Source organism: Sparus aurata, chromosome 6 (genome assembly GCF_900880675.1).
Source record: "Sparus aurata chromosome 6, fSpaAur1.1, whole genome shotgun sequence".
Classification (NCBI taxonomy): Eukaryota; Metazoa; Chordata; class Actinopteri; order Spariformes; family Sparidae; genus Sparus; species Sparus aurata.
This window is the reverse complement of record NC_044192.1, coordinates 20,964,750-20,989,291: the sequence shown is the minus strand read 5'-3', so window position 1 is coordinate 20,989,291 and position 24,542 is coordinate 20,964,750. Positions and strand designations below refer to the sequence as shown.

Sequence of the window (24,542 nt, the reverse complement as noted above, 5' to 3'; positions counted from 1 at the left end):
ACTTTTAGATTAGTATATACAGGAGTGATTTGTTTCTACCCTCTGTTAAGCAGGCTAACTTTAGTTAACGTTATTTGTGTGAATTTTGTCCGGACAGTTTTTTTTATTCTCGTTGTCTTCTTATTTGGGGTACTTCATTGAGGCTATGATGTCTCGAGATATTAACATAAGACAAAAGTGGACATTAAAACACGACAGGGGATATTTATCGCTTGTTAAAACACAACTGAACCAACATACCGGCGTCATCTCGTTAGGTGGCAGTATATCCGTTAGCTAGCTCTGCAGTTCATGGACTCCACCCGAGCAGCAGCAAGAAGCCAGAGTCATACAGCCGAGCTCCGCCTCTTCCTCCGACTGTAAACTTCCCGACAATCACTGTGAGACAGCCGACTTCAGACACCACCAACAGCAAGGGGACCCTACCTACCTGCCTGCTCGTCTGCCTGCTCCTGTCCTACACTGTCACTGTTAAAGTTAAAGGTGAGTTTCCAGTCGAGGGGAATTCAGGTCGTCTTCGAAATAAAACCGGGAAGTGCGGAGGATGTCCGACGGCCTTGATTTTAAACACATCAAAACTACTGTTGGATCCTTTCAGTTGTGGTAGTACACAGTAGCTGACCTGTAATAACTCAGTAACTACATGTGTGTGGGGGACTGGGATTGATTGGAGTGGTTGCACAGCCGCAGAGGGTTAGCTGAGCAGTGAGGGCATGTCTGAGCTTGTCCAGGCGTCATGCCCACATGATAACCACTGCAAGTTTCTGTGCAGGGTCTTTAGCCAGGATCATGCCACCAAAGAGACGAGCTGCTTCTGCTGCCAAAGCAGGCGGCAAGAAGGCGAAAGAACAGCAGCCGGCAAAGCCCAAAGATGCCTTCACCTCTGCTAAAGAGGCTCTCCTGGCTGCAGGGCCACAGGTGAAGGGGAAGAGGAAGGTGGATGAGCACTGCTCATTGTCAGGTTCTGGAGAGGTAAGACAGGCCATGTGTGACATTGTCCTTTTTATTGCTGTCACTTGCAGCAGGTGTGTGCAGTCATATTCAAAGAGAAAAATAATGTTCTGTGTTGTCTTTGCCAGGTGTATGAGGACTATGACTGCATGCTCAATCAGACAAACATTGGACATAACAATAACAAGTTTTATATAATTCAAATTATCCAAGCAGACGATGGTTACTATTCGTGGAACAGATGGGGCAGAGTGGTAAGTTTTGCTTACAACAGATTCCTGTTAAAATGCATTTCTTTCTGTTTTGTGCTCATTTTTTAATATAAGTAACTACGATGCTTGTACACTCGGATTGCAACACCTATTTGATTCCCATTTTCTTAATATTTTATTTGTCTATCCGTCCATATTCGAAAGCTTGTTGAAACAAATGTCTAAAGTAGATCAGAAATGAGTTTAAAAATACTGTGTGTTGACACTGACTGCCCCATCTCTGATCTAAAATCAGGGAGAATTAGGACAACACAAACTTAGCAAGATGGATAAGCTTGAAAGTGCCATCAAGGACTTTGAGAAAAAGTTCAAGGACAAGACGAAGAACAACTGGAGCGATCGGTCGAACTTTGTGTCTCACGCTGGAAAGTACACCCTGATTGAGGTGGATGGGGAGGAGGACGCCGAAGTCAAGGTAAATGTACATCTTACTTGGACAAGAAGCGCATCATCTAATAAAACCAGATCTCCAGACTCTATATATGACACACTTCATCTCCTACCTTTGCAATTCAGTTTAAGCCTCAGTGAAATCTCACCAGCTGTACTTGCAGGTGGACAGTGTCGACGGAAAGACCGTCAAAATCACTAATGACGTCCTTCCCTGCACCCTGGACGCCGCCACAAAGCACCTCATCGAGCTCATTTTCAGCAATGACATGTTTAAAGAGGCCATGGAATGTATGAACCTAGGTGGGTGTGTCTCAAGTCATCATCCCTTTTATGCAAACAGGTTCATGCAGCTGGCTTAAGCTCAGTGTGCATTAATAACTACTGGTTTGGTAACATGCCTGTTCGGCTGTTTGTGCCTGTTGCTGTAAATGGGCTGCAATATTGAAAATCCTTGAGCTTTTTTGCTTTAAAGTGTAGGAAACTCAGTAGCAGAGAGAGCAGAAAGTCACATGTTAATGACTGACCGAAGGGTGAAGTCTGCGTTTACACAGCATATCCAATTATCTCAGCCTTTTGAACCTATCTGATCAGTATCAAGGGCTATGATTACAAGATCATTGTTGTTGCATGTGTTTTTGGAAGTAAGTGAAGTAACAGCACCTTAACAGCACCCTCACATTCTGCAAAATACAGAATGTGAGACCCCTTTTCTGAATCCAATTTCGTTTGGATTTGTGGTTTTCTGTGTTTGTGTGTTTCATATAGACATCAAGAAGATGCCCTTAGGCAAACTCAGTAAGACACAGATTGCAAAGGGCTTTGATGTGCTGGAGGAGATCGAGGCAGCAATGAACCAAAGAGGTGGACGTGCACGTCTGGAAGAACTCTCCTCTAAGTTCTTCACCACTGTCCCGCACAACTTTGGTCGCCAAAGACCTCCAACCATAGACAACAAGGAGATTGTGGAGAAGAAGAAAGAGATGCTCATGGTAAGATTGTTTTCAGGATTATATGTTTGGATGTGTTTCCATTCAATTATGTTTTTCTTGGCCTAAAGTAACCTTCTTTTCGACATGTCCTGGGAAGGTGTTGGCAGACATCGAGCTTGCACAAACTCTTAAGTCAGAGACGGAAAAAGCTCAGGAAGAGACGATAGAGACAGTTCCTCACCCGGCAGACCAGGACTACAAGTCTCTTCACTGCAGACTCACTCTCGTGGACACGGGTTCAGACATATATAAGGTGCCATGTCATAAGTTATCATAAGGTTCAGTAACTACAAAGCAGCTTTACTGTAATGACAGGTCATTTTCCGTTCATGGTGTCCACCAATATTAACATTTCTTTTGCTTTTGAAGATCATTGAAAAATATCTGAAAATGACGTCAGAAGGCTCGTATTATAAACCCAAAATCCTCAATGTTTTCGAGGTCGATCGAGAGACAGAGGTAACAGTCAAAGTCATTCTTATTTTATGTGATACAGAAGACTGCCCTCCTGTTACCTAACACATACGTTGCACATTGCAGGGAACACGGTTCAGTGAAAATGACAATCTGGAGAATCGCCGTCTGCTGTGGCATGGTACAAACATTGCAGTGGTGGCAGCCATCCTGAAGAGCGGTCTGAGGATAATGCCCCATTCAGGAGGCCGTGTTGGTCGCGGTATCTATTTCGCATCTGAAAACAGCAAGTCTGCAGGTTACGGTGAGGCTGTATGAAAAGACAAAGATTGAATAAGATAATAATGACACAACAGTCATAACAATAATATGGCGCTTGTCACATTGTCTCTGACACATATTTAGTGAGCACCTCTAAAAATACTGGAGTGATGTTTCTGAATGAGGTCGCACTTGGCAAAGAGAAGACCATCACCAAAGACAACTCTTCCTTGAAGAAGGCTCCTGCAGGATTTGATTCTGTGGTGGCAAGAGGAACAGTGGAACCAGGTACTGTTCTTTCTCGGCTTTATTCATTCAGTCTTAAATCTCCTTTTGTTTATCATTTTAATGAAGTTACAAAATGCAGTCAAGACTGCTTCTTCTTCAACCAGTCTTAAAGAAGAAAATGAAAATGCAATTTTGATGATTTATTACTCATTTTATTTATGAGTCAAAAAATGCAGCTATATTCTGAAAATAAAAAAGCATTTCTGTTAATCCATTTTAATTTTGATTATGGTACAGATTCGCTTCCATATGTGTCAGTATATTGAGTGTGCTGAAAAACAAAAGCAGTTTAAAGGTGTAATGTGTAAGATATGACAAGACTTTTAACCGAAAAAGAAAAAATGAAAATAGAATAGTAGCAGGTATATGTAACAGTATTGATGTTTAGTCAAAGACATCTATGTATTGTGTTGCAGAGATGCAGTTATGTCTACTGAACATGGCATCCTTAATCCACTTTGGACCTAAAGGGGCGACAGTTTAATGAATAAACATAATAAACTCTTTTCACAGTCACCTCACATAGATTTTACTTGGGCGGTGCGTTCAGGTATATGAATGGCTACTTACATATATTTGGTGACCTATTTCAACCATTTTGCATTTTACACTTGTACACTTTTTAAAAAATCCCTCTGAGCCATCAAAGCCTTCTACAGTCGATTAAATATTTGATAATTTGCCCCTGCTGGCGGTCCAGGCAGACTCCAGTCAGCTGAACAGGCCACATACTCCATCACTAACTGAGTCAACTAACTAATGGCAGCTAGTAGCTACAGCTACGATTGAGCAGCAGTTGGCGGTGACTCTGGTGACATGCTGCCCCCTACTTGTTTGTTGTGATCTTCTACAGGTGGCTATATCTTACAGGTTGCACCTTTACTAGCATTTCTAATTTGCACAACAGCAGCTCACAAGAAACATCCACAAAAACAAACAAGGAGTCAGGGTTTGAGATCATGTTGTTTCCATAAGAGGTCTTCTGCCTCCTTTTGTGACCAGCTGATAAAATATGATATCATGTAGCATCCTTTTTCTTGGTAAATGTGTAAACTCCTGTGTTTTCAGATCCATCCAAAGACACCTTCATCACCCTGGATGGCAAGCAAGTTGCTGTGCCTCAGGGTAAACCCATCGAGCAGCCCCAGTTCTCAGATAGCCACTTTGGCAACAGTGAATATCTCATCTACAAAGAAAGCCAGTGTCGCATTCGCTACCTGCTGGAGCTGAAAATGGGTTAATACTGCTTAGCTTCTTTAGAGAGAAAATTCCTCCATACTGTATATGGGGCTTCCTTAAAGGCTTTGCTGTGCTTTTTCTTAAGATAATATGGATATTGTCTTTATAACAGTTATTGTGCAGATATACCTTCAATGATGACTAAATGACTCACACTTATCTGTGCCTTATATTTTGCCCACTATAAAAATGGCTTAAATGTGATAGATTGCACTTCTGTTCAACAAAAAATGATTTACTCTGTACAATGAAAAACTCTCTTCTTTTTCACTTCTTACTTGATCTTGAATTTTGAATGTTCAAAAGGCCTCTGGATATTTGTTTTAATTCTTTTGCTGCACTTTTTTTTTATTTGGCACTGAGTAGTTTACCTTTTATATTTTGCTTCATTTAATCCAAATGATATCGCTAATATTCACCTGTCCCTAAGGAAGAAAATATCTTTGAAATGAAGGAGGAATTTTCTACAGCCTTTTGCTGTTAAATAGGCATTTTGAATATTGCTATATAGAAAGCTAAAATGATACTCTATGCAGAGATATGTTTACAGACGAAGGTAAAAAGTGCAATACTTGGCTAATGTTCAAGCAATGGCATACATCTAATATCCTCCTTTAGCTGTTAAGAAAGACACTGAAAGTGCTTCTGCAATGCAAAATAATGTAACGTGTAAGTCATGAACAGCCCGGGCAAAATCCTGCTCAGTAGGTCTTCTAGCATCAGTACAAATATAATGACACCATGTGGTGTCAGTAATGAGCAACTCCCTTTGTAATGTAATTGTCTCAGCATTTTTGCACTAAGATATTACTTGTCATCAATGGTAAATTGGTTAATAAACTAAAGTGGCTCTCCTACTTGCTGAAGCTTTTCTTCCTTTAGCTTTAAGATTTTGACCTTGTATTTTTGCCATTTTAGGTGCTGATATGATTGTCAGAGTTTAATTCTAATGTTTTTGTTGTAAGACATTTTCAGTATGCTGCTAAACTTTGATAAAAGGCAATACAAATTAATTTTATGGCAGCAATACATTTAGAAAAAGACAGTGATGATGGTGTATGAACAAGTTCAAGTTCATCTTCAGATTTACGTCCTGTGTAACAAATTGGAAATGCATATATTCAAGTATGATAATAATAGATTTTATTGATGTGCACTTTTCATGATTGTTAAAGACACTTTACATGATCACATTGTAAAAGGAAGAAACAACATCATCAAATGATCATCGTTTGGATATACCTCTTTTCTTGACTTTGAGTTTAAACAATAAGTCTGCTCTCTGGCCTACCAGAAATAATAATAATGTACAGGCTAACCTTATTTCAATGTTGAAAATTGTCTCTGTCTCCTGAAGCAGGTATACAGAAATACATTACAACATCTTCTCATGTTACCTCCGACTCTGAAAAACAGAAAATATCTATGTTGTTTATAAGTCTTCAAGAGAATTGTATTTATCTAACCCACCTGTGATTTAAACTAGTATGCATTTTGTTGTAGTGCATTTTTATTTTTTTATGTTACAGAGCAGTTACAATCTTCAGTAACATCACAGTTGCCTCCAATTTCAATAGTTTCCCCTTTAATATGGTAGGATTTAGGACCCAGGGAAGACTGGGCTCTTGAAGTGGGACAGTGGAGTGTGTGTCTATTTGAAAGAGAAAAAAAAAACACTCACAATACAATGTGTGACAGTCACTGCCATACACAGCACAGGACAGGAATGAGAGTGTTAGTGGAGGAGAGACAGGAAGCATCATGTCACATCTAAAATCACCATGGAATCAGTGATCAGTTCTTAAGTAACTGGAGATACACAGGTGTTGATCAGCGTGGACCCCCAGGATCCTCTGTAAAGAAGAACCAAATCTCTGAACCTTGACTGGACCTTATTACGTGGATTTTCAGTTGGAGGTGTGACTCTTACTTTTCAGGAAAAATAGTAAATAACGCTGGGCTGCCTCTGGTTTGAGCATATCTAAACATATGTGGGATTTCAACAGAAGCTTTGTCAAGTAAGACACCTGGTTAACCTGTTGAGTCTGAACTGAATCGGCCACACAGACAATGGATCATGGGTAAGTGGCGTATGTGTTTTCATGTTTATTAAAATATAGATAGGTAGATTAAAATCTAGACAGAAATTTACAAGAAATCAATATGTTTTAACAAACAGTGAGACTTGAGGATATTGATATTTCTATGTAATATGTTTTTCTTAAAGTATTTTTTCACTATCAGCACACCATTGCATCCTGCAAATATGATGAATTTCAGGTATTGATGTTTTTTTCTTTGTTCTTTTAAAACTGGAATGGATTTAACCTAATTCCCTGGAACAGTTTGTGACCAAGTGTGTTCAGACTAAAGTTGAAATAATCTTTGTCTTGAGACTGCATAAACATCGTGTTCAGCGCTTTTAGAGATGGAATGAGTGAAAGCTTTGCTTACCTTTTTATTGACAATGCTTGGCACTCAGGACAGACTTAAAACTTGTCCAATATTATGGCATTATAATGTTGTCTTTGTTTATATTTCCAACATACACTCATATGCACATAAGTCTTTGGTCTCTCATTAAAGCAGTCCTTTGGTTGTGTATGACACCATTAAGTATATCACATGAGTTTGTCACTCCTTCGTCATAGATTCAAATTTTTTTCAATAAAATTCAAGAGTCAAAGACATTATGTGTCTTTTAAGAGGATTCACATATGTAAAGTTAAACAAACTAATATATTGGACCTAAAACAAAAGCACCTTAAATAAGATCGTAGGCAGGGAATGGCTCGGGCTAGTAAACTATGTCAATACTTATTCTCTATTCCTCACAACTCTATCTTATTTGTAACAACAGTGTAGAATGGACCTATTACCGATTTTACATAACGAAGTTAAGTCATTACTTTATTTTACTGTAAAGAGTGAAACACTGTTGTAGTTTTCAATTGGTGATAAGTTCCATTTTTCAGTTCATCAACGTGATATAAAATAATCAAACCTAATCCTGCATCCATTTCCTTCTATGTCTGACTTTCTCAACATGTTGTACAAGTGGAGGCGATTACATACAGTATATATTGCAGGATGGATGGTGTAGGATCTTAACTGCCTCATATTTTGTGTTATTTATGTTTCTGTAATAACTGTTCCTGTTCTCTCAACACAGGACATCCACACATGAAGACATCTGAGATCCCAATGGACGAAGTTATGAATGAATGATGGCCGACAAGACTGGTCCCATGATTGCCTCCGTGCCAAATCACTTAGTGGCAAATCTCACCACTGCCCAATGGGAACCCAATCCTACAGTTCCTGCCAACGTGGGCGTCGTCACGAGCTCCCAGTCGCAGATCAAAGACCTCTTTGGGTTGTTCTGCATGGTGACCCTTAACCTCATTGCTTTGCTGGCCAACACTGGTGTGATGGTGGCCATTGCTCGCGCACCTCACCTGAAGCGGTTCGCTTTCGTGTGTCACCTTTGTGGAGTGGACCTGCTGTGTGCCATCCTCCTCATGCCTTTGGGAATCATATCCAGCTCGCCATTCTTTGGCACCGTGGTGTTCACTGTTCTGGAGTGTCAGGTTTACATCTTCCTCAATGTTTTCCTCATCTGTCTGACTATTCTCACCATCACAGCCATCAGTGTGGAGCGTTACTTCTATATCGTACACCCCATGCGTTATGAGGTCAAGATGACCATCAACCTTGCTATTGGTGTCATGCTCCTAATTTGGGTAAAATCCGTCCTGTTAGCTTTGGTTACGTTGCTTGGATGGCCAGCCTATGGACATCAAAGCTCTATAGCTGCAGCTCACTGCTCTCTCCATGCAAGCCACAGTCGTCTAAGAAATGTGTTTGCAGTGCTCTTCAGTGTTGTCTGTTTCCTGGTTCCAGCTGTGGTTATCTTCGCTGTTTACTGTGCCGTGTACAAGGTAGCTCGTTCTGCAGCCCTACAGCAGGTCCCTGCTGTGCCAACTTGGACAAATGCAAGCCCTGCTAAGAATCGCTCGGACTCCATTAACAGCCAGACCACCATGATCGCCACAACCCGCACTCTGCCCCAAAGACTATCTCCAGAGAGGGCCTTCAGCGGGGGAAAGGCTGCCCTTACTTTGGTTTTCATTGTGGGCCAGTTCTTGGTTTGTTGGTTGCCCTACTTCATCTTCCATCTACACATGTCTCTGACTGGTTCCATGCATAGCCCTGGGGACTTAGAGGAGGCAGTCACCTGGCTGGCCTACTCCTCCTTTGCAGTTAACCCGTTCTTCTACGGCCTGCTGAACAGGCAGATCAGAGAAGAGCTGATCAAGTTTCGGCGCTGCTGCTTGACCCAGCCAGCGGAGTTTGGGGCATCCAGCCACGAGGGTTCCCTTCAGGAGAACTTCCTCCAGTTTATCCAGAGAACCAGCAGCAGTACAGCTGAAATCCCATCTAACTGTGCAAACTCCCGTCCCAAAAACACGAAGGACCAGGGGGTAAAGATCCCTGGACAAATACCTGAGGACCACGCTTAAAGATTTGACCAATAGAGTGATGGACTACTGTACTAATACTTAAGCCATGTCAGTTTATGTTTGTTTTATTATTTTGGTCTTAATAGGTTCACATTTAAGTTTATCTTAAACTTGGTTTATTCTTTTATTCTGATTTTGTCAACCCCATGGGCTTTACATGAGCACCTGGCGATCTATAGGTGTGCAAAAGGTTTTTTTTATCTGAAAACAATACTCACATGCCCATATTTACAGTGAAATGATCTTCCACTCTGTTCTGTTCAGACTTCTCCACTTGATTCAGATAACTCAATTTACTGAGGCCTCATATCATCTTCGGCTGAAACACTTTCATGAAGACACTTAACCAAGCTGAACTTTTTTTTTGAGGGGATCAGTGTGGACGAAAGGAACAATTACAGCAACCAATCCAGTCCTTCTGATGTAAATATGGACATGTGAGTATTCTTTTAAGATAGAATATATATGAGCCTATCCCGTAAATATGTTGTAAATGTCCAGTGCCTTTTATTATCTCATGCAGGAGGCATTCTCATTTCAGGCCAAGGTGCTATGGCTGCGCTGTACATAAAATATCGAGGTAGTGATACTGTAAGTGTTCCCCTGTGCACATTACAATATACCTGATTTTAATGATGTATGTAGAAATGTTTTATATGTTTATATATGTGAAAATCTGGAGTGTAACTGCAATAACCAGGACGTTGTTTGACGACTATTTAAATGTTTTATTGTATTAAATTAGGAACCATTTGTTCTCCATAAGAATATGATTTGGTTCCATTGTATTATTTTTTTCATGTCAATAACAACATGTCTATTGGTGACTCACTCTGTTGTATTTTGTAAACATTTGGATGTAAACATTGCCAAGCAGTGGTCTCACAAATCTAATGAATATTTTGATAAATAGCAGCCTCGCACATCACTGAATGATCCTTTTAGACCAGTGACACAGTGTCCTCCTATGAATCTTAGGGTACAATGCCCCGGAGTTCCTGTGAGCAGCAGATATGCCGATAGATGGTGATTATCATCCGCTCATGCTGTCATGGAAATTGAGTGAGCCTGTGACTCACATAGCAACGAGGACCCTTCATCTGCTGGATGTATGTTTTTCTGTACGTTTGAATCCTGATTGGAGTCTTCTAATTCTGTTTCATGCCTGCTTTCCACATGCAGATAGACACACCCACACATGACACATGCACACACACAGCCTTTAAGATCAGCTACAGGCACATTAACATATGAATAGAGGCTGAGGGTGAGGTAGCACAAGTCCCTGCAAGCATGGACTGCTGTACTAGTGACATGGGTACGGTGAGGCAGAGATAGTGAATTTGCAATGGAAATCAGTAGTGTCCATTGATAATGCTCTGAGAGTGGCGACAAAGTGCCATTTTATGGCCTCTGCTGTTTGTATTAGTCTTTCACAAAGAGCAGGAATGGTGAACAGAGAAGAACAGTGGGTAAAAGCAAATAACGGCAAACACCATTTTGCTGTATTGCTCTTACATAACTGTGGTTGTGTATATAATGATACTTCGAGGTGAGGACTGCATTAGTCTTTTTATCAGGAGGATGTGGGCACTGCACAAACACACACAGCGCAGAGACATGATTGAATATCATGGTGGGTTATTTGTAATTTCTCTCTTTTACACTCTTTCTCTCTTTATCCACCTAAATGTCTAATAATGAAGCCAGCCAGGCAAATTTTATAGTATGTATTCGCTACTCAGAATTCAGGGCATGACAGCTGCTGACAACAGAGGTAAAGAAGAAAAAAAAAGGTACAACGTCCATGGCAGGATTTGAAGTTCATGAACCCTTGTGGACAGACAATGATAAAAAACAGAGTTGGAACAAGACATCAAATGGACCTAGATGTAAGCTATGAATACAAATCAGGACACAGTCTGAATCTCTCATTATGACCTGTCTGGAGAACCTTTCTGTTATGCTGTCACATCACTGTTCACTACATTCAGAGCTCTGTGCTTTCAGACAAGATTTTTAAATAAAACCCAGATAAGAGCATGTTGTTCCAGAAGCATGTTGTTCCAGAAGCATCTGGATGGGCAGGTGACTGCTGGAGCTCAGCACTTTTGATTTCTCCTTTCAGATTTAATCAAATGACATGTGGGTAAATGGAAAATGCCAGTTCAGATCTTTTCGGCCTTGTATTTTCATATCTTTCTTTTTTTTATCTGTTAGCTTCATGAAAGGATTTCCCTGCTTCTTTGCGGATGTACATAATGTGTCTGTGTTTGACACTCTAGATCTAGAAACTTTAAATTCCAGATGTGTGGAATCTGAGTGTGGTCTATACACTGCACTGATCACAGAAAACAGGAGGAGCAAAGATCATCTACTGGGCCAGATATTTCTGTAGAGTGTTGCTACACAAGTATTGTGATCTCATCAGGCTGAATAGCTGCAAAGAAAGACCAAGGCCTAATACGGGCTAAACAGATTAAACAACCACACAGACAAGACTTACGTAAGGTAACACTTAGCTGTCTTGTATAATAACCATCATTAACAAGTGGATAATTCAATTTATGTTGTAAATTTATATAAACATGTACAACTGCTTAAAACATAATTTATAAAGCATTTTTATTATCTATTAGCAGTGAAATAATTGACCAAAGTTAACTAAACAATGAATTTGCCATTTTTAAATGATAGTTCTTCTATATTCCCACCAACGTCTTTCATATTTGGCAGGAAAAATAAATATAAAGTGATGAAGTCAGTAAACGCCTGCTTGTCTGACGTGTAATCAGTAATGAGACCAGTAGAACTTTGTATGTTTTATTAAAAAAATCTGATGTAATTTAAACTTGAATCGTATTTATTAAATAGTCTTTGGATTGTATCTGAATATAGGCACGATGGATGGGATGTACCCTTCGGTGCATAATGTCATTTTCAGTAACATAGGAGAAGATGTGTAAGAAAAAGATATTGCTATAATGTGGATCAAAGTGTTTCTAACATCTTCTTTAGCTGACAAATGATTGTTTTTATCCATAGTTTGTAGTTAAGTTGTAGAATAAAAGGATTCAACATTTATTCCTGAATCCCTTTGCATTGTTGATGCATGGTGTCCATTGCATTGGACATTCCTGTAGCTGTAAGAGTAAAAACAAACAGAATCTGCCTTTGGGATTAATAATTCATGCATTAGGGGTTAGGTGCCAGAGTAGTAGAATTGATAAAAAAACAAAACGTGAACAATATACATTGGTTTTCTCCGCCAAAACACCTGTAAAAATGCTACAAACCAGTTACATATGTCTTCTGCAGGTTCAGACAGCCGGCTCTGACAGAACCTAATCTAGATAGAGCATACTCAGTGTTTTTAATTTTAGCAGGACACTCTTGTTTAGCCTTTATTGCCTGCATCTGAAATTGGCAGAATGATTGGTTTAACTGGGATATTTGTCTTTCAATTTAATGCATTATACTAGTTTTAATTCAGATGATTATTGTACAACCGGGAAATGAGCCAGATGTGACTAGCATCTGTCAAGGCAGACCTCAGACACAATCATGACACATTATAGGAGGCTCTTCATCACCATCGTTTACACACACACACACACACACACAAACACACACACACACACACACACACTTACACACACACACACTTACACACACAACCACACCATCAATGGTGGCAATCCTGCTAATCAAACCCTGCCTCCTCTCCACGACCACTGTAGTGATGCTGTGTGATTAGGAAAACGACTACTATATTGGTTTTGGAGGCACTGAAAGCAAAATGAGCCATTTGGACACGTTTGAGTGGAAAACGCTGCTGGTTTAGCCAATATTGGGCACATAATGAGGATTTATATTTATAGCACTACAAAGACAAACCATGACCAACAGAGTGCGCTGTCTACCAGTGAATTCCCCTCCCTCCTCTGCTTCTAGGGCTTCTAGGAATTTTCAACGGGCACTGAAATAAGTGTTGTCTGCCAAATGTCCGATCATATTTTACTCAAATTGTGAATGACGTCGTCATTCACTCAAGATGCTGGACTTAGATTGTTGTCTATCTGTGGAATGTCTGTGATCAGTGTAACTAAACAGTGTGTTAACATTCACAATTATACAGACAGAGTGCGGAGGTTCAGGAAAGAAGGTGGGGTTGATTTAATTCAGAGGTTAGGAGAGGCAGCTTGCTGCTTTTTTTGAGGGACAGAAGAAAAAACAAAAAACCCTCCTGTTGTCATAGAACCTGTTATGCACTTTGATAAGACATTTGTATGTAACAAGCTAACCAAACAGACACTGTGCACATAAAAGATGGAAGCACTAGGCAGCACAGCACATTATATAAAACCTGGAAGAAATGAAGTAATGCAGTGCAACAAATACACACAATCAAGGTTAAAGGCTTCTTTATCATCCCCAATGGGTAATTTGTTGTACAGCCAGCCATGCAACAATAATAAAAAAAAAACACACACACAAAAGAAAATGCAACAAAAAAATAAAAAGGATCATGTCGTGTTAAAGGACTAATAGCAGCAGGGACAAATTAGTTTCAAGTCTATTAGTCCTGGAGTCTGTGGTTTAATGTTTCTGCAGCCAGATGGAGGCAACATGAGCTCTTTGGGCAGAGAATGGCTCTGATCAGCCAAGATCTACTGGTCCTCACAGCCAGTGAATGCACTAATAAAAATAAGTTGAAGCACAGTGTTAACTGCCATTATAAAAGCCTGAATTATACAATGAGCACACCTTAAAATCGATTATAAACAAACTGAAGATCACATGATTACTTGCTTGTCAAAGGGGAAGCTTGCAGTGACAAAATAAGAGAATAACTATCTGACACCTGCAGTTTTCTTTGCATTTTTTCATCTTATTGTTTTGACCCTTCAGCAGGAAACTGTTTCGGTTCACTCTCACCTCTCTCATGCAGTTGTTTGTGGCTGCAGCGGGCAGCTGTTTTCAGGTTAAAAACCTCTGTTACCCCTTGAACATGCTCTGAGCCAAACAGCACACCGGCAAAGTCAGCTACTAGCAAGTGAATACAGTGGAGCATTGAGCAGCTAAAGAGCCAGATATTTCCGGACAGGCGTACAAGTACAAAAGATATACATTCATCAGGTGCTCATAAAACAGAACTCCAAACAAAGGCTAATGCTGCTTTGCATCTACTGGATGTGTATACATAAGCAACTGTTTGCTTACAAGTTCATATCAACTTTACAAGGTGATAACAACGTATGTGAGTGCTGTGTACCCGTACGACCAAACATCAGTGAGTGCAGTTTAAGATCTTTATCAGATAAGGTAGATATTGTCTTTATTTATTATTTGGGAATGTTGTGTTCACATTCCTGCATAATCTCACTTTAATGACCTGGGTAAAAGTACTACCTCAGCATTATCTTTGCTGGGTGCTCTTTATCTAAGGGGCATTTGAAGGCCACAGGATTAATACACAATGCCCACAGAGAGGGAGGCAGTGGGTCAACAGTGGGCCGCAGCTCATTTTTGCCCCAGGGTAAATACGTGATTACATGGCTGTATGAAGTAGGAACATCATTACATTTATATTAACTTACACAGGGGCATGTGGAGAGTTTGTCGTGTATCAAAAGCTGCAGCCACCTCACCAATATACTGAGATGTACTTACAGTGCATGAAGTTGTGTGTGTGTGAAATGAAAGCCTGTAGTTCCATACCGTATGGAGCATTAGTTCCTGAAGGCACTGTGAGGGGTTTAGATAGGTTTGAAGTTTTTTCGATAGACTGCAAGCCACACAAACTGCACTAGATAGTGACACGCAGGTAATATGTGTGGTGCCACACTTGAGAGTAACCAACCCAATTGCCAGATAAGGTGTGTTTCTGCAAACCACAGATAGGATGAAATGGTTGTCATGGTTAAGTTTTATAGGTTTAGGTATTGCTTCCTGTTTTATTTTGTAGGTTTCATCCCGTCATTTATTATTTCCCGTCTTCCTCTTGTTTTGCCTCCCTCTTGGATTGTCCTGATTAGTTTCACCTGTATCTGATTAGCCTCCTGTGAATGAAGCCTGTGCAGCCCTCTTGTTGGCAGTCCTTCTGTTGTTGTCTAAATGTTAGTCCTGTGCCTGTTCTTTTTCCCCAGTCCATGTGTGTTCCTGATTTATTCCTGATTTATTCCCTTTGGTTCTCAGGTTTGTTCTGTTTTTTGTTTGTTTGTTTTTTATTACTTTGGTTTCCCCTTTACATGCATATTTGTAACCAGTTTTTGTCACCTTCCTCTTTATTGTTTGTACTGTTGTACTTTTGGGATTTTCAGCTCATTAAAGCTGGCAGTTTGTTTTTCTACCAGCCTGCCTGTGCTTATGGTCTCGACAGGTTTAGGCACCAAAAAAACTTGGTTAGGGTTTGGAAAAGTTTGTTTGCGTTTTGCTCCAAAATAACGTGTTTTGTTGCCAGAAACACAGATGGAAATGTGCTGATGTCAAATGCTGAAATGCCATGATCCCTCATTTGAAATTATTCAGTGGTTTAACGTTTACAAAGGGGCCTAACTCTAACACCAGCAACATCCTCTCCACCTTCAGACATGAAAGTCAGCTAATAGACTAATGTAAACCTGACATGACACATACTGTACATATGAAACGTAAACATTTAAACCTTTCTATGGTTTGCAGAAACATAAAACAGAGACATTTGTCTGGCAACCGAGCTGCTGAGACTACAGTCTGTTTCTAGAGACAAGGTCAGCAAGGAGCAAAGTTCCAGCTCTGATGGACGATTAGCAGGACAGCTGGCAAGAAGCAGTCCAGAGAAGACCGTTCTTAATGGACCAGCACTGCCAACTCTGCTCTGATGATGAGAAGACTGTATAACCATGAAAGTGCCAAAATACTGCCTGCTTATCATAATTGCTCCACTAACATTTAAGGAGGTGGTGCAGGCAGTTTTTGTGCGAATAGCGATAGCCGCTGCACATTTCTCATGCAGGTCTAAATGAGACTTTCCATGTAGTGTGTCACATGGAAAATGACACTGAAGAGAGGCCCTTAAAAGTCAATAAAGGCATTCCACAACAAGGAGCTAAGCAGTCAGCACTCCACTATTTTCCACCTGGGTGTCAGTGACAAGCCATCCTCCTGCTACACCCTGCTCATCCTCCGTATTTCCAGTGAAATGATCGCAGCAGTCGACTAAGCTGAGACTCGGTTAGACTCAGCGGAAATAGAGGAACGGAAATTAAAGGACAAGGAACCAGCAGGGGAACTGATGGAGGTCAAAGTCGACGTACCATCTGGGGGTCCGAATTCCACCCACAGCGACGCGAGGCCTCTGCTTCACGACAGGGATCCCAAGGGAGTCAACAAGAGTCTTAAGGTAACTAATGTTCAGTGTCACAGAGATTTAATCAACATAGAACACACACTAACCATTTTTTTTACAGACAAAACACAGCACAGGCCACAAGTTGAGGTATGTAATTTATGTGTGGAGAAACAGAGAACCTGACAGGTCTGTTGAATGAACAAACCCACTGCACATGCTCTGCGTACTGCACCACCCCTCCTGTCAAACACATGTAACACTGAAGCAGAGATCTGTGCATCATTCTTAATTAATTTTTTGGTAAAGATGAATGATTCTGAGGACAAATGGAACACACACATTTAACTTAAATGTCTATGTAGACCAATTACTTTTGATATTTGTCCTCAGGTATTATAAGAGGAGCAATTAAATTCAGTAAATATCTATATGCAGCATAATACTGACCTCAAGTGGACGTGATCATATACACAGTCCTATTTTTGCCCCTGCCTGTAAGATCCTCCTCCTCAAAGTAAAACAGGTGACATAAACATGACATTGTCTGCTTGCTGCATTACATTTGTGTGCATTACCCTTCAGATTTCATTCCCACATGTCATATTTTACACACATGAAAAAGCCTGTCCTTGACATCAGTGTCTCTGTGTGTGTTTTAAGGTCACTTTCGAGGATGTGATTGCAGAGCCTCCCTCTGTGCGGAGCTTTGATAAAGTGTGGGTGTGGAGTCACGCCCTGTTCGAGGTGTCCAGACTGTGGTGCTACCGCCTCATCTCCCTCCTCCTGGCCGTGCCCGTCTCTCTGGCAGCAGGGCTTCTCTTCGCTGTGCTCAGCTGCCTTCACATCTGGTAGGACTGTTGTTACACTGAGACGAGGTGGACTTTCAGACGAGGATGAAGTGAAAAAAATGTTTTAAGGAAAATAAGAATCAGTTATTTGGTAGCTGAATTATGTTTTTTTGCCACCCCACTAGGAATCCTTTTTAGGAGTGTAGCGGGATTTCTGTTTTCTATCAGTGAGCTGAGCTGATGCATTGTCCCTGTATCACTCCAGGTTGATCATGCCCTGTGTGCAGCTCCTTCTTATCAACATGTGCTGGGTCCAGACTGTGTGGAGCAGCATACTGAACATTCTAATCACCCCCTTCTTTACCAGTATTGGAAAGTGCTGTGGCGGAGTCGTCATCCGTCTGGCAAAAGAGGACGCCAGATAGAAAAACCTGCTGTGCGTAAATGTGTTGATTAAAACATAGGAGGTGGAGGGAAAAAAAAGCAAGTGGGAACAAATTACATGCTGCATCATAATTGTCATAATTGTATAAAAATAATTTAACACACAATTACAGATGAAAAAAGCAAAATAATGAGTATAAGCATTCAATTACAAAGGATCTACATGTAAACCTAGAGGTTTTCATACCCACAATGAATGTTAATGGAGTTGAGAACAACTTGCTAAATTACTGTATTAATAATATATATTGATGTAATGAAATTGTAAATAAGCTGAATGAAAACACATTTATGAATTCCAATAATGGTTTGTCTTTATTTGATTGTAATTAGGTCTTGTGTGGAAATAATGCTGACATAATCAGTTGTTGTTGTTGTTTTTTGGGGGGTTTTAATTTAATAAAAATATTTGCTGTCCCACTGACATGACTGCAATGGACACAGGTGAAAACACAATACTTTGTTGGCTAGGATGATCTTAGTTACCTCCACCAAGGTGTTCAGATCAGATCTAGTTCATACTAAGGGTTAGTTACACAGTGCTGCACATTTCTGCACACATTAACATCTTTCTGTCTTAGATTCTAAATGAAAATATATTTTTAAAATGTATTTAAAAAGATTAGAACATATACACTGACCCTAGTCGGTCTACCACTCACATCACTTGAGTTGAGTCCTCAAGTGGCAATCACAATGTTGTTATTTACATTACATGGCTAATTTTAAAGACTGCTATCAAGGGACTTAAAGAGCAAAAGTATATGCTACTATATAGTACTAAAGTGTATGAACTGGGCATGATAATAAAATGATAAAAAGACAATGAAACAAAGCTTTCTTGTTGTGACATGTTCACATAACTTTGATTTTGGACAGTACATTTTTTCAGCGATCATCCACAGGAGAAGTCATAGTTTGACATTTTGGGAAATATATTTATTCCCTTTTATGCGATGAAATAATCAATAGACTAACTACTATACAGTGATGAAGCTGAAGACACTTAGCTTAGCTTAGCTTAGCATAAAGACTGGAAACAAGGCATATAAAGTCTTGTAAAACTATAACTTGATATTTAACACACAGTAGCTTTTCTTCAAACAAACAAGATAGAGAGAGTTAACCAGTGAGCCTCACAGGTGGTGGCAGGCAGATTTCATTACTTTCGGACAGAAACAGGCCAGATTCCCCCTGCTGTTTCCAGTCCGTATGCTGAGCTAAGCAAACCAGCTGCTGGTGTCATACTGTCATTCAGATAAGAATATTACAATTAAGGAGGACCTTGCATGCGTCCAGTTACACACACAGCACTGTTCGTTTCAAAGGAAGCACCGCATATGTTTGTAGAGTAACCCGGGTTACTGACACCCACTCTTACCATTGCATTCAGTATGACTCTAAATATAGAGCCCTGTATGTCTGTCTGCATTAAATGGAAGACAGGAGCCAGTGCAGTCTCAGCTGATCGCATTGACACCCATACAGGCAGAGGTATGCCCACCATGACTCTCTGCTGCTGAGCTATTTCTGTCCCTCTGCCTCCACGCCTAACTGGCCTCTATCTCTCCACTGCCACGCCAAGAATACTCCTCTAATTGGGTTGGCTCCAGATCACATGGACTCCAATCCCCTTCCTACCCACCCTGTCTCTGCCACCAGGGATCCGGGGCGAGGGATGCCAATCCATGAGCAGAAGTCACGCTTCTTCCTGTACTGTTCCTACACCCCACATATACCCCACATACTGAGATACATAGCAGCTGGGGGGGTATGAGTCCTGTATCACTTTTTACAGGCACCTCCTTCTCCTCTAGAGTTTGTTTATGCAACAAGCTGATATAGAAAGCGATGAGTGATAGCAACAACTGCTCAGCTTAAGGAAGACTGAATCAGAGTTTTATTTTAGGGGACTATTGAATTTTACGTATTGGACCTTGCCACAATAAGAGGCTCAAGAGCCACCATGATAAGTGGCTATTTTAATTTCTCTTCCTCTTTGTCCTAACGACTGAATTACTTGGAGCATTATGTCACTTTTTATACCTTAAAATAACAGCTTCAAATCATGTTGATGGTAGAGTGTCTTGTGACAAGATGAATGGTGTCTCTGTCACAGCTATCACTTGTTTCTGCTCTATGTAACTTCAGTGAGAGGATAGGATCACAGAGTTACATACATGTTTTTACTTCAATGTACAAGTTTTGAACACGTCATTGTTTTGCCTTAAAGAGTTTTGTGTGTAGACAGCAGCTACATTACATCTGAGAAATTGTTATAGACCTTGGATTTGTATTTAAGACAGTGTTGTTGCACTCAGAAACTGTGGGGCGAGCCAAATTGCACAAAATGCCAATTTCAAAAGTAATGTTGCTTTTTTTCACATTCTGGGGGCATTGCATCTCCAAAGACACATTAACATTTACATGCAATACAGGCAAATCTACCTAAATCAAACAACAAAATAACATAGGATCAATTTTACAATAAATATGTTGATAAATAAAACCAAAAGCATCAAAATAACTCTGATCTTTACATTTCTGAGTGAAACAGAAATGTTTTACTACTCTACATAGTGTTGGTAAACTAGCTCTCAGGTTACAGTAACCGAAGAGCTACAGTATGTTCAAACTGGCATAATGTCAACTAATGAGGTGACGTCTATGAACTTTGTTATGGCCATCTAGTTACCTCAAGTATACATTTTTTGGGTTCATGAGTTCTTTCCAGTTCTGTAATTGTACATAAGTATGCATTATACCATGTAATCTAATTAGTTACTTTTAAAGTCATAGTTGAATCTTGAGTACAATTTGAATGCATATTTGAACTTTTCCTCTGTGTTTTTGCAGCCAATAAGGCTCTGATCACTAACAGGACAACCTGACACACGGATAAAGAAATCAAAACTCTGCAGCAGGCCCAGAGAGGTGACCAAGACCACTGAGCACAACAGAACACTTCAACGCAGTAAACATCAACAGCTAAAAAGTAACTAATACTCTAAGTAGCGTCTGAGAAGAATATTTTGTACTGTTACTAATGTATTACTTTAATACCAGTAGTTTTACTTGTAACTGAGTAATATTTCAGCAGTTTAACTGTATTTGTACTTGAGTAGAGATTTTTGGCACTGCTGCCTCCTTCTGAATGACAACTCATAGTAACAGTGTGATTCCTTCAGTGTGATGCTTGTACCCGTGATAACAATAAACTTGTTTTTTCTACTTTCGTACCATTAAAAAGTGAAGTTCTCTATCAGGCCTCAAACACGGTGTCCCAGCTGAAGCCAGAGCAGGAGGGTGTGTTTGTGCTCACTGCCTCACTCTGTGGTGGAAGTTCGTGCCACCGTGCAAACCCTGCCCAGTTAGCCCCACAACCCCATGTGAAATGTGACACAACCCTGGGTGCTCCTTTAAGGCATGCCTTTTCTGTCTGTGTGCATTACAATGTGTGTGTGTGTGTGTGTGTGTGTGTGTGTGTGTGTGTGTGTGTGTGTGTGTGTGTGTGTGTGTACACTTGCATTCAGGGAGGGGGTCAGGCCTCCATTTTTACCAGGACGTCTGCAGCAGCTGTCCACTGGCATGCCAGAGGGAGCGTCACAGTGGCGATACAGGGGTTCAGAAGTGAACGGAGGGTTTGATCCAGGAAGGTTTTTACTCTCAACGTCTTCGGCCCAGCCAGGACCTGCAGCCCCACCATGGCGGATCAGTACCAATACACCAACGAGGAGAAGATAGTGAAGGATAGCCACACCAAGGAGATTGATCTAATCAACAGAGACCCCAAGCAGATCAATGAGGACGTGGTGAAGGTTTGTGCAGCATGAAGACACCGCCCTGCCACAGAGAGGATTAACAACTTAACCCCTTTCTTGGCATGTGGAGAAAATAAATAAAGTTGTTAGCAGGAGAAAAGACAGGAGGAAAGGTTATTACACTGCCTGGAAAATCCTTAAATAGACCAAGAGTTATTCCTGTGCATGAGCAGAACACGGGGTTTATTTTGGGAATCGTGTGGAAGAGAGTGAAACTGATCCACCGGGCTGGACTACTGTTTATCCTGCGATTGTTGCCATGCTGTTACCACTAAATATTGTCTGTGAAGTCTGTAACATTTAAGCTATCTTGTGTTTGACTGGAAGGAGCAGGTAAAACACGAGTTATCATGTTTAGTGTCAGCGTGGCTCGGGTTCGAACGACATACTCTTGTGTCTGTTTTCAGACATCAGGAGGTTGATAAAGATGATGTTGTCTAGTCTGGTGAGTGAGATAGATAAGCACCTGCTGCTCACATCTCTTACTCTTATTTTCCTTTGCCTTACCATGAAAATAAAGTGGATCGGCAATATCTATCGATACGGTGTCCTTGATCACTCGAGGACTCCTATCTTGTGGGTTTATTAGCTTGCCACTGGTGTCCATCTTTTGTCTGATTTTTCTTTTGCTGAATTTCTAAAAGCTGGAGGAGGCCAGACCTTTGAAGGGAAAATTACAAAACATGTCCAGCCATTCATTCAGTGGATGATCTCTGCCTGCTATCTCTGCGGGAAATGGACAGCGACCCGTTACTTTTCCTTTCCTGATCCTATCCAGTGGTCCGGAAGAAAATAGATGTTTTTTTTGACGTGTGGTGTGTCTGCCTGCCATGATTACAGACAAGTTAATTCACATTTTAGCCAAGCGCCAAAAAGACCAGGTGGCACGTACTGCAACTCAACTAATTGGACCATTGTACAGTTCCTCTCATGCATTTTTATTAGGTGAACTTCAGTTGCTAATAAATTGATGTCGGAATTGAGCTTTTAGAAGGAGACAGCATTAAAAGTCCCTATTTAACTTTGCCTGTATGCTACTACATTAAGTTTTTTCCTCCCAGAAGTGCAACAGATAATTGGTACCTCTGCATAAATTTGATCCTAACACTCTGCAGCTCTCACAAGCATTATCTTTACACTTAACACCAGCGTGTGAATATTACGCTGGGCCTGCAGAGGTCTGGGGTTGGGAGATGCATAAATGCAAAGCGCACTCAGGATTGTGTTTTTAATGTAAGCCTCTTCTCTTATTAGGTGGAGTTTGAGGATGTCATTGCGGAGCCTGATGGCACACACAGCCTGGATGGGGTGTGGAAGCTCAGCTACACCACCTTCACTGTGTCCAAGTACTGGTGCTACCGCATCCTGTCTGCAGTCTTTGGCATCCCCGTCGCTCTGCTCTGGGGCTTCCTGTTTGCGTGCATCTCCTTCTGCCACATCTGGGCTGTGGTTCCCTGCATCAAGAGCTGTCTGATTGAGTCGCAGTGCATCAGCCGCATCTACTCCCTCTGCATTCAAACCTTCTGCGATCCCTTCTTCGAAGCCCTGGGCAAGATCTTCAGCAGTGTGCGTGTTGCACTGCGCAAAGAAGTCTAAGTACTCGCACAGTAGTGTTTATAGTATGATCGGATGAAGTACGGTATCTTTTTATACACCAAAAGATCAGTCTTGGCATATTGGCTTACTCCTTCCTCCTCCTCGTCCTTTCATCAAGTGCTGCACCCAACCCTGCCACTCACAAAGCTTTCCGCTCTCAGTCCTGACATGACTGGTGTGCCTTTTGCCACCAGAAGCACTTTGACAGCTGCAGCAGGCGGCCTGGTTCCCTGACAGCTCTGGCACTCCTGGAGGGCTCAGTGCTCCTCACTGACGGAGAGAGAGGAGGGCCGCCTGCCATGAGGAGGATCGTCTGCTCTCATTTATTTGGATCCCAACAACAGCTACTCATTCACAAATAATGAATGAACTCACCAAACACTGCTGCACCTGTGGACATTACTGCCTGTATGCATTACATTTGGCCTTTTCTTAAAAGTTGATGCTGTATGTTGCTATATGTGATGTTGTTTAACTTTGTTCTGATTGAGTTCAATCGATGTAACCTTAGTGGAAAAGCTCTAATGGAAAGAAATGAATTTAAAAAATGTTTTCTTTGTGTTACTATTTTGTGCGACTTCTTTAAATTTTCAAAACATGTATACTGATATAACTCCCTGTTTCTTTGTGTTGACTCCACCAAAGATTAGGAGACTTGCAGATGTAGGATAATCTACTTCCTTTTACCAAAGTGTAATAAGTGTAATATGAATTAATACCAACTTTCTTCAATCAAGTATGTGTAAACAAGTATGAACCTAACTACTAGTGCAGTATGAGACCCATTTTAATGTCCCACAGTGGTATTTTAATTATGTGGAATGTGTCATATGTTTGCTGATGTTATGTACATGCAATTAGACAGCTGTTGTCACAACAATGAGCCTATTGCCCCACCGGTTCAGTGTTTGAAAGTGAGTTCTTTGTATCATTTCAAATCATTTTTGAGAGGCTCTAGAATACATTTTTATGATTCACCAAACATCTGCTGCTTGTTTGTTTTGTTGTGATATTTTTGATACGTATCTTCAGCTTTTCTTCCGTCTACAGAGATCCATTATTGATGATTCGGTGCCAGCGTGCCTGTCTTTGTCCATAACCCCGGTGTGTTTCTCTCTGGCCGATTCTGTCCAGAGTTGAGAAGCTCAGGAGCAAAACACTGTGTGAAAGCACATTAATGAACTACATTAAGCAGTGTAATTAACAAAGCAAAGATCTTTAAAGGGTAAC

General features: G+C 40.8%; 4 protein-coding genes across 4 annotated transcripts; all 4 read left to right on the top strand.

Moving 5' to 3' along the window:
* Positions 1-290: 290 nt before the first annotated feature.
* parp3 (poly (ADP-ribose) polymerase family, member 3) lies at positions 291-5,664 on the top strand. The gene is made up of 11 exons (XM_030419552.1): positions 291-483; positions 773-972; positions 1,080-1,205; positions 1,459-1,638; positions 1,778-1,916; positions 2,382-2,605; positions 2,703-2,858; positions 2,975-3,064; positions 3,146-3,323; positions 3,425-3,568; positions 4,637-5,664. Exons 2-11 carry the CDS (start codon positions 790-792, stop codon positions 4,807-4,809), a joined length of 1,593 nt encoding a protein of 530 aa, XP_030275412.1. The 5' UTR covers positions 291-483; positions 773-789; the 3' UTR covers positions 4,810-5,664.
* An 821-nt stretch (positions 5,665-6,485) lies between these two features.
* gpr61l (G protein-coupled receptor 61-like) lies at positions 6,486-11,373 on the top strand. The gene is made up of 2 exons (XM_030419553.1): positions 6,486-6,888; positions 7,980-11,373. Exon 2 carries the CDS (start codon positions 8,032-8,034, stop codon positions 9,328-9,330), a length of 1,299 nt encoding a protein of 432 aa, XP_030275413.1. The 5' UTR covers positions 6,486-6,888; positions 7,980-8,031; the 3' UTR covers positions 9,331-11,373.
* A 4,030-nt stretch (positions 11,374-15,403) lies between these two features.
* Positions 15,404-18,197, top strand: LOC115582887 (caveolin-2-like). Its single transcript, XM_030419113.1, has 4 exons — positions 15,404-15,528; positions 16,015-16,714; positions 17,324-17,511; positions 17,717-18,197. Exons 2-4 carry the CDS (start codon positions 16,607-16,609, stop codon positions 17,874-17,876), a joined length of 456 nt encoding a protein of 151 aa, XP_030274973.1. The 5' UTR covers positions 15,404-15,528; positions 16,015-16,606; the 3' UTR covers positions 17,877-18,197.
* Positions 18,198-21,427: 3,230 nt separating this feature from the next.
* cav3 (caveolin 3) lies at positions 21,428-24,295 on the top strand. Its single transcript, XM_030421511.1, has 2 exons — positions 21,428-21,713; positions 22,971-24,295. Exons 1-2 carry the CDS (start codon positions 21,600-21,602, stop codon positions 23,310-23,312), a joined length of 456 nt encoding a protein of 151 aa, XP_030277371.1. The 5' UTR covers positions 21,428-21,599; the 3' UTR covers positions 23,313-24,295.
* Positions 24,296-24,542: the final 247 nt, after the last annotated feature.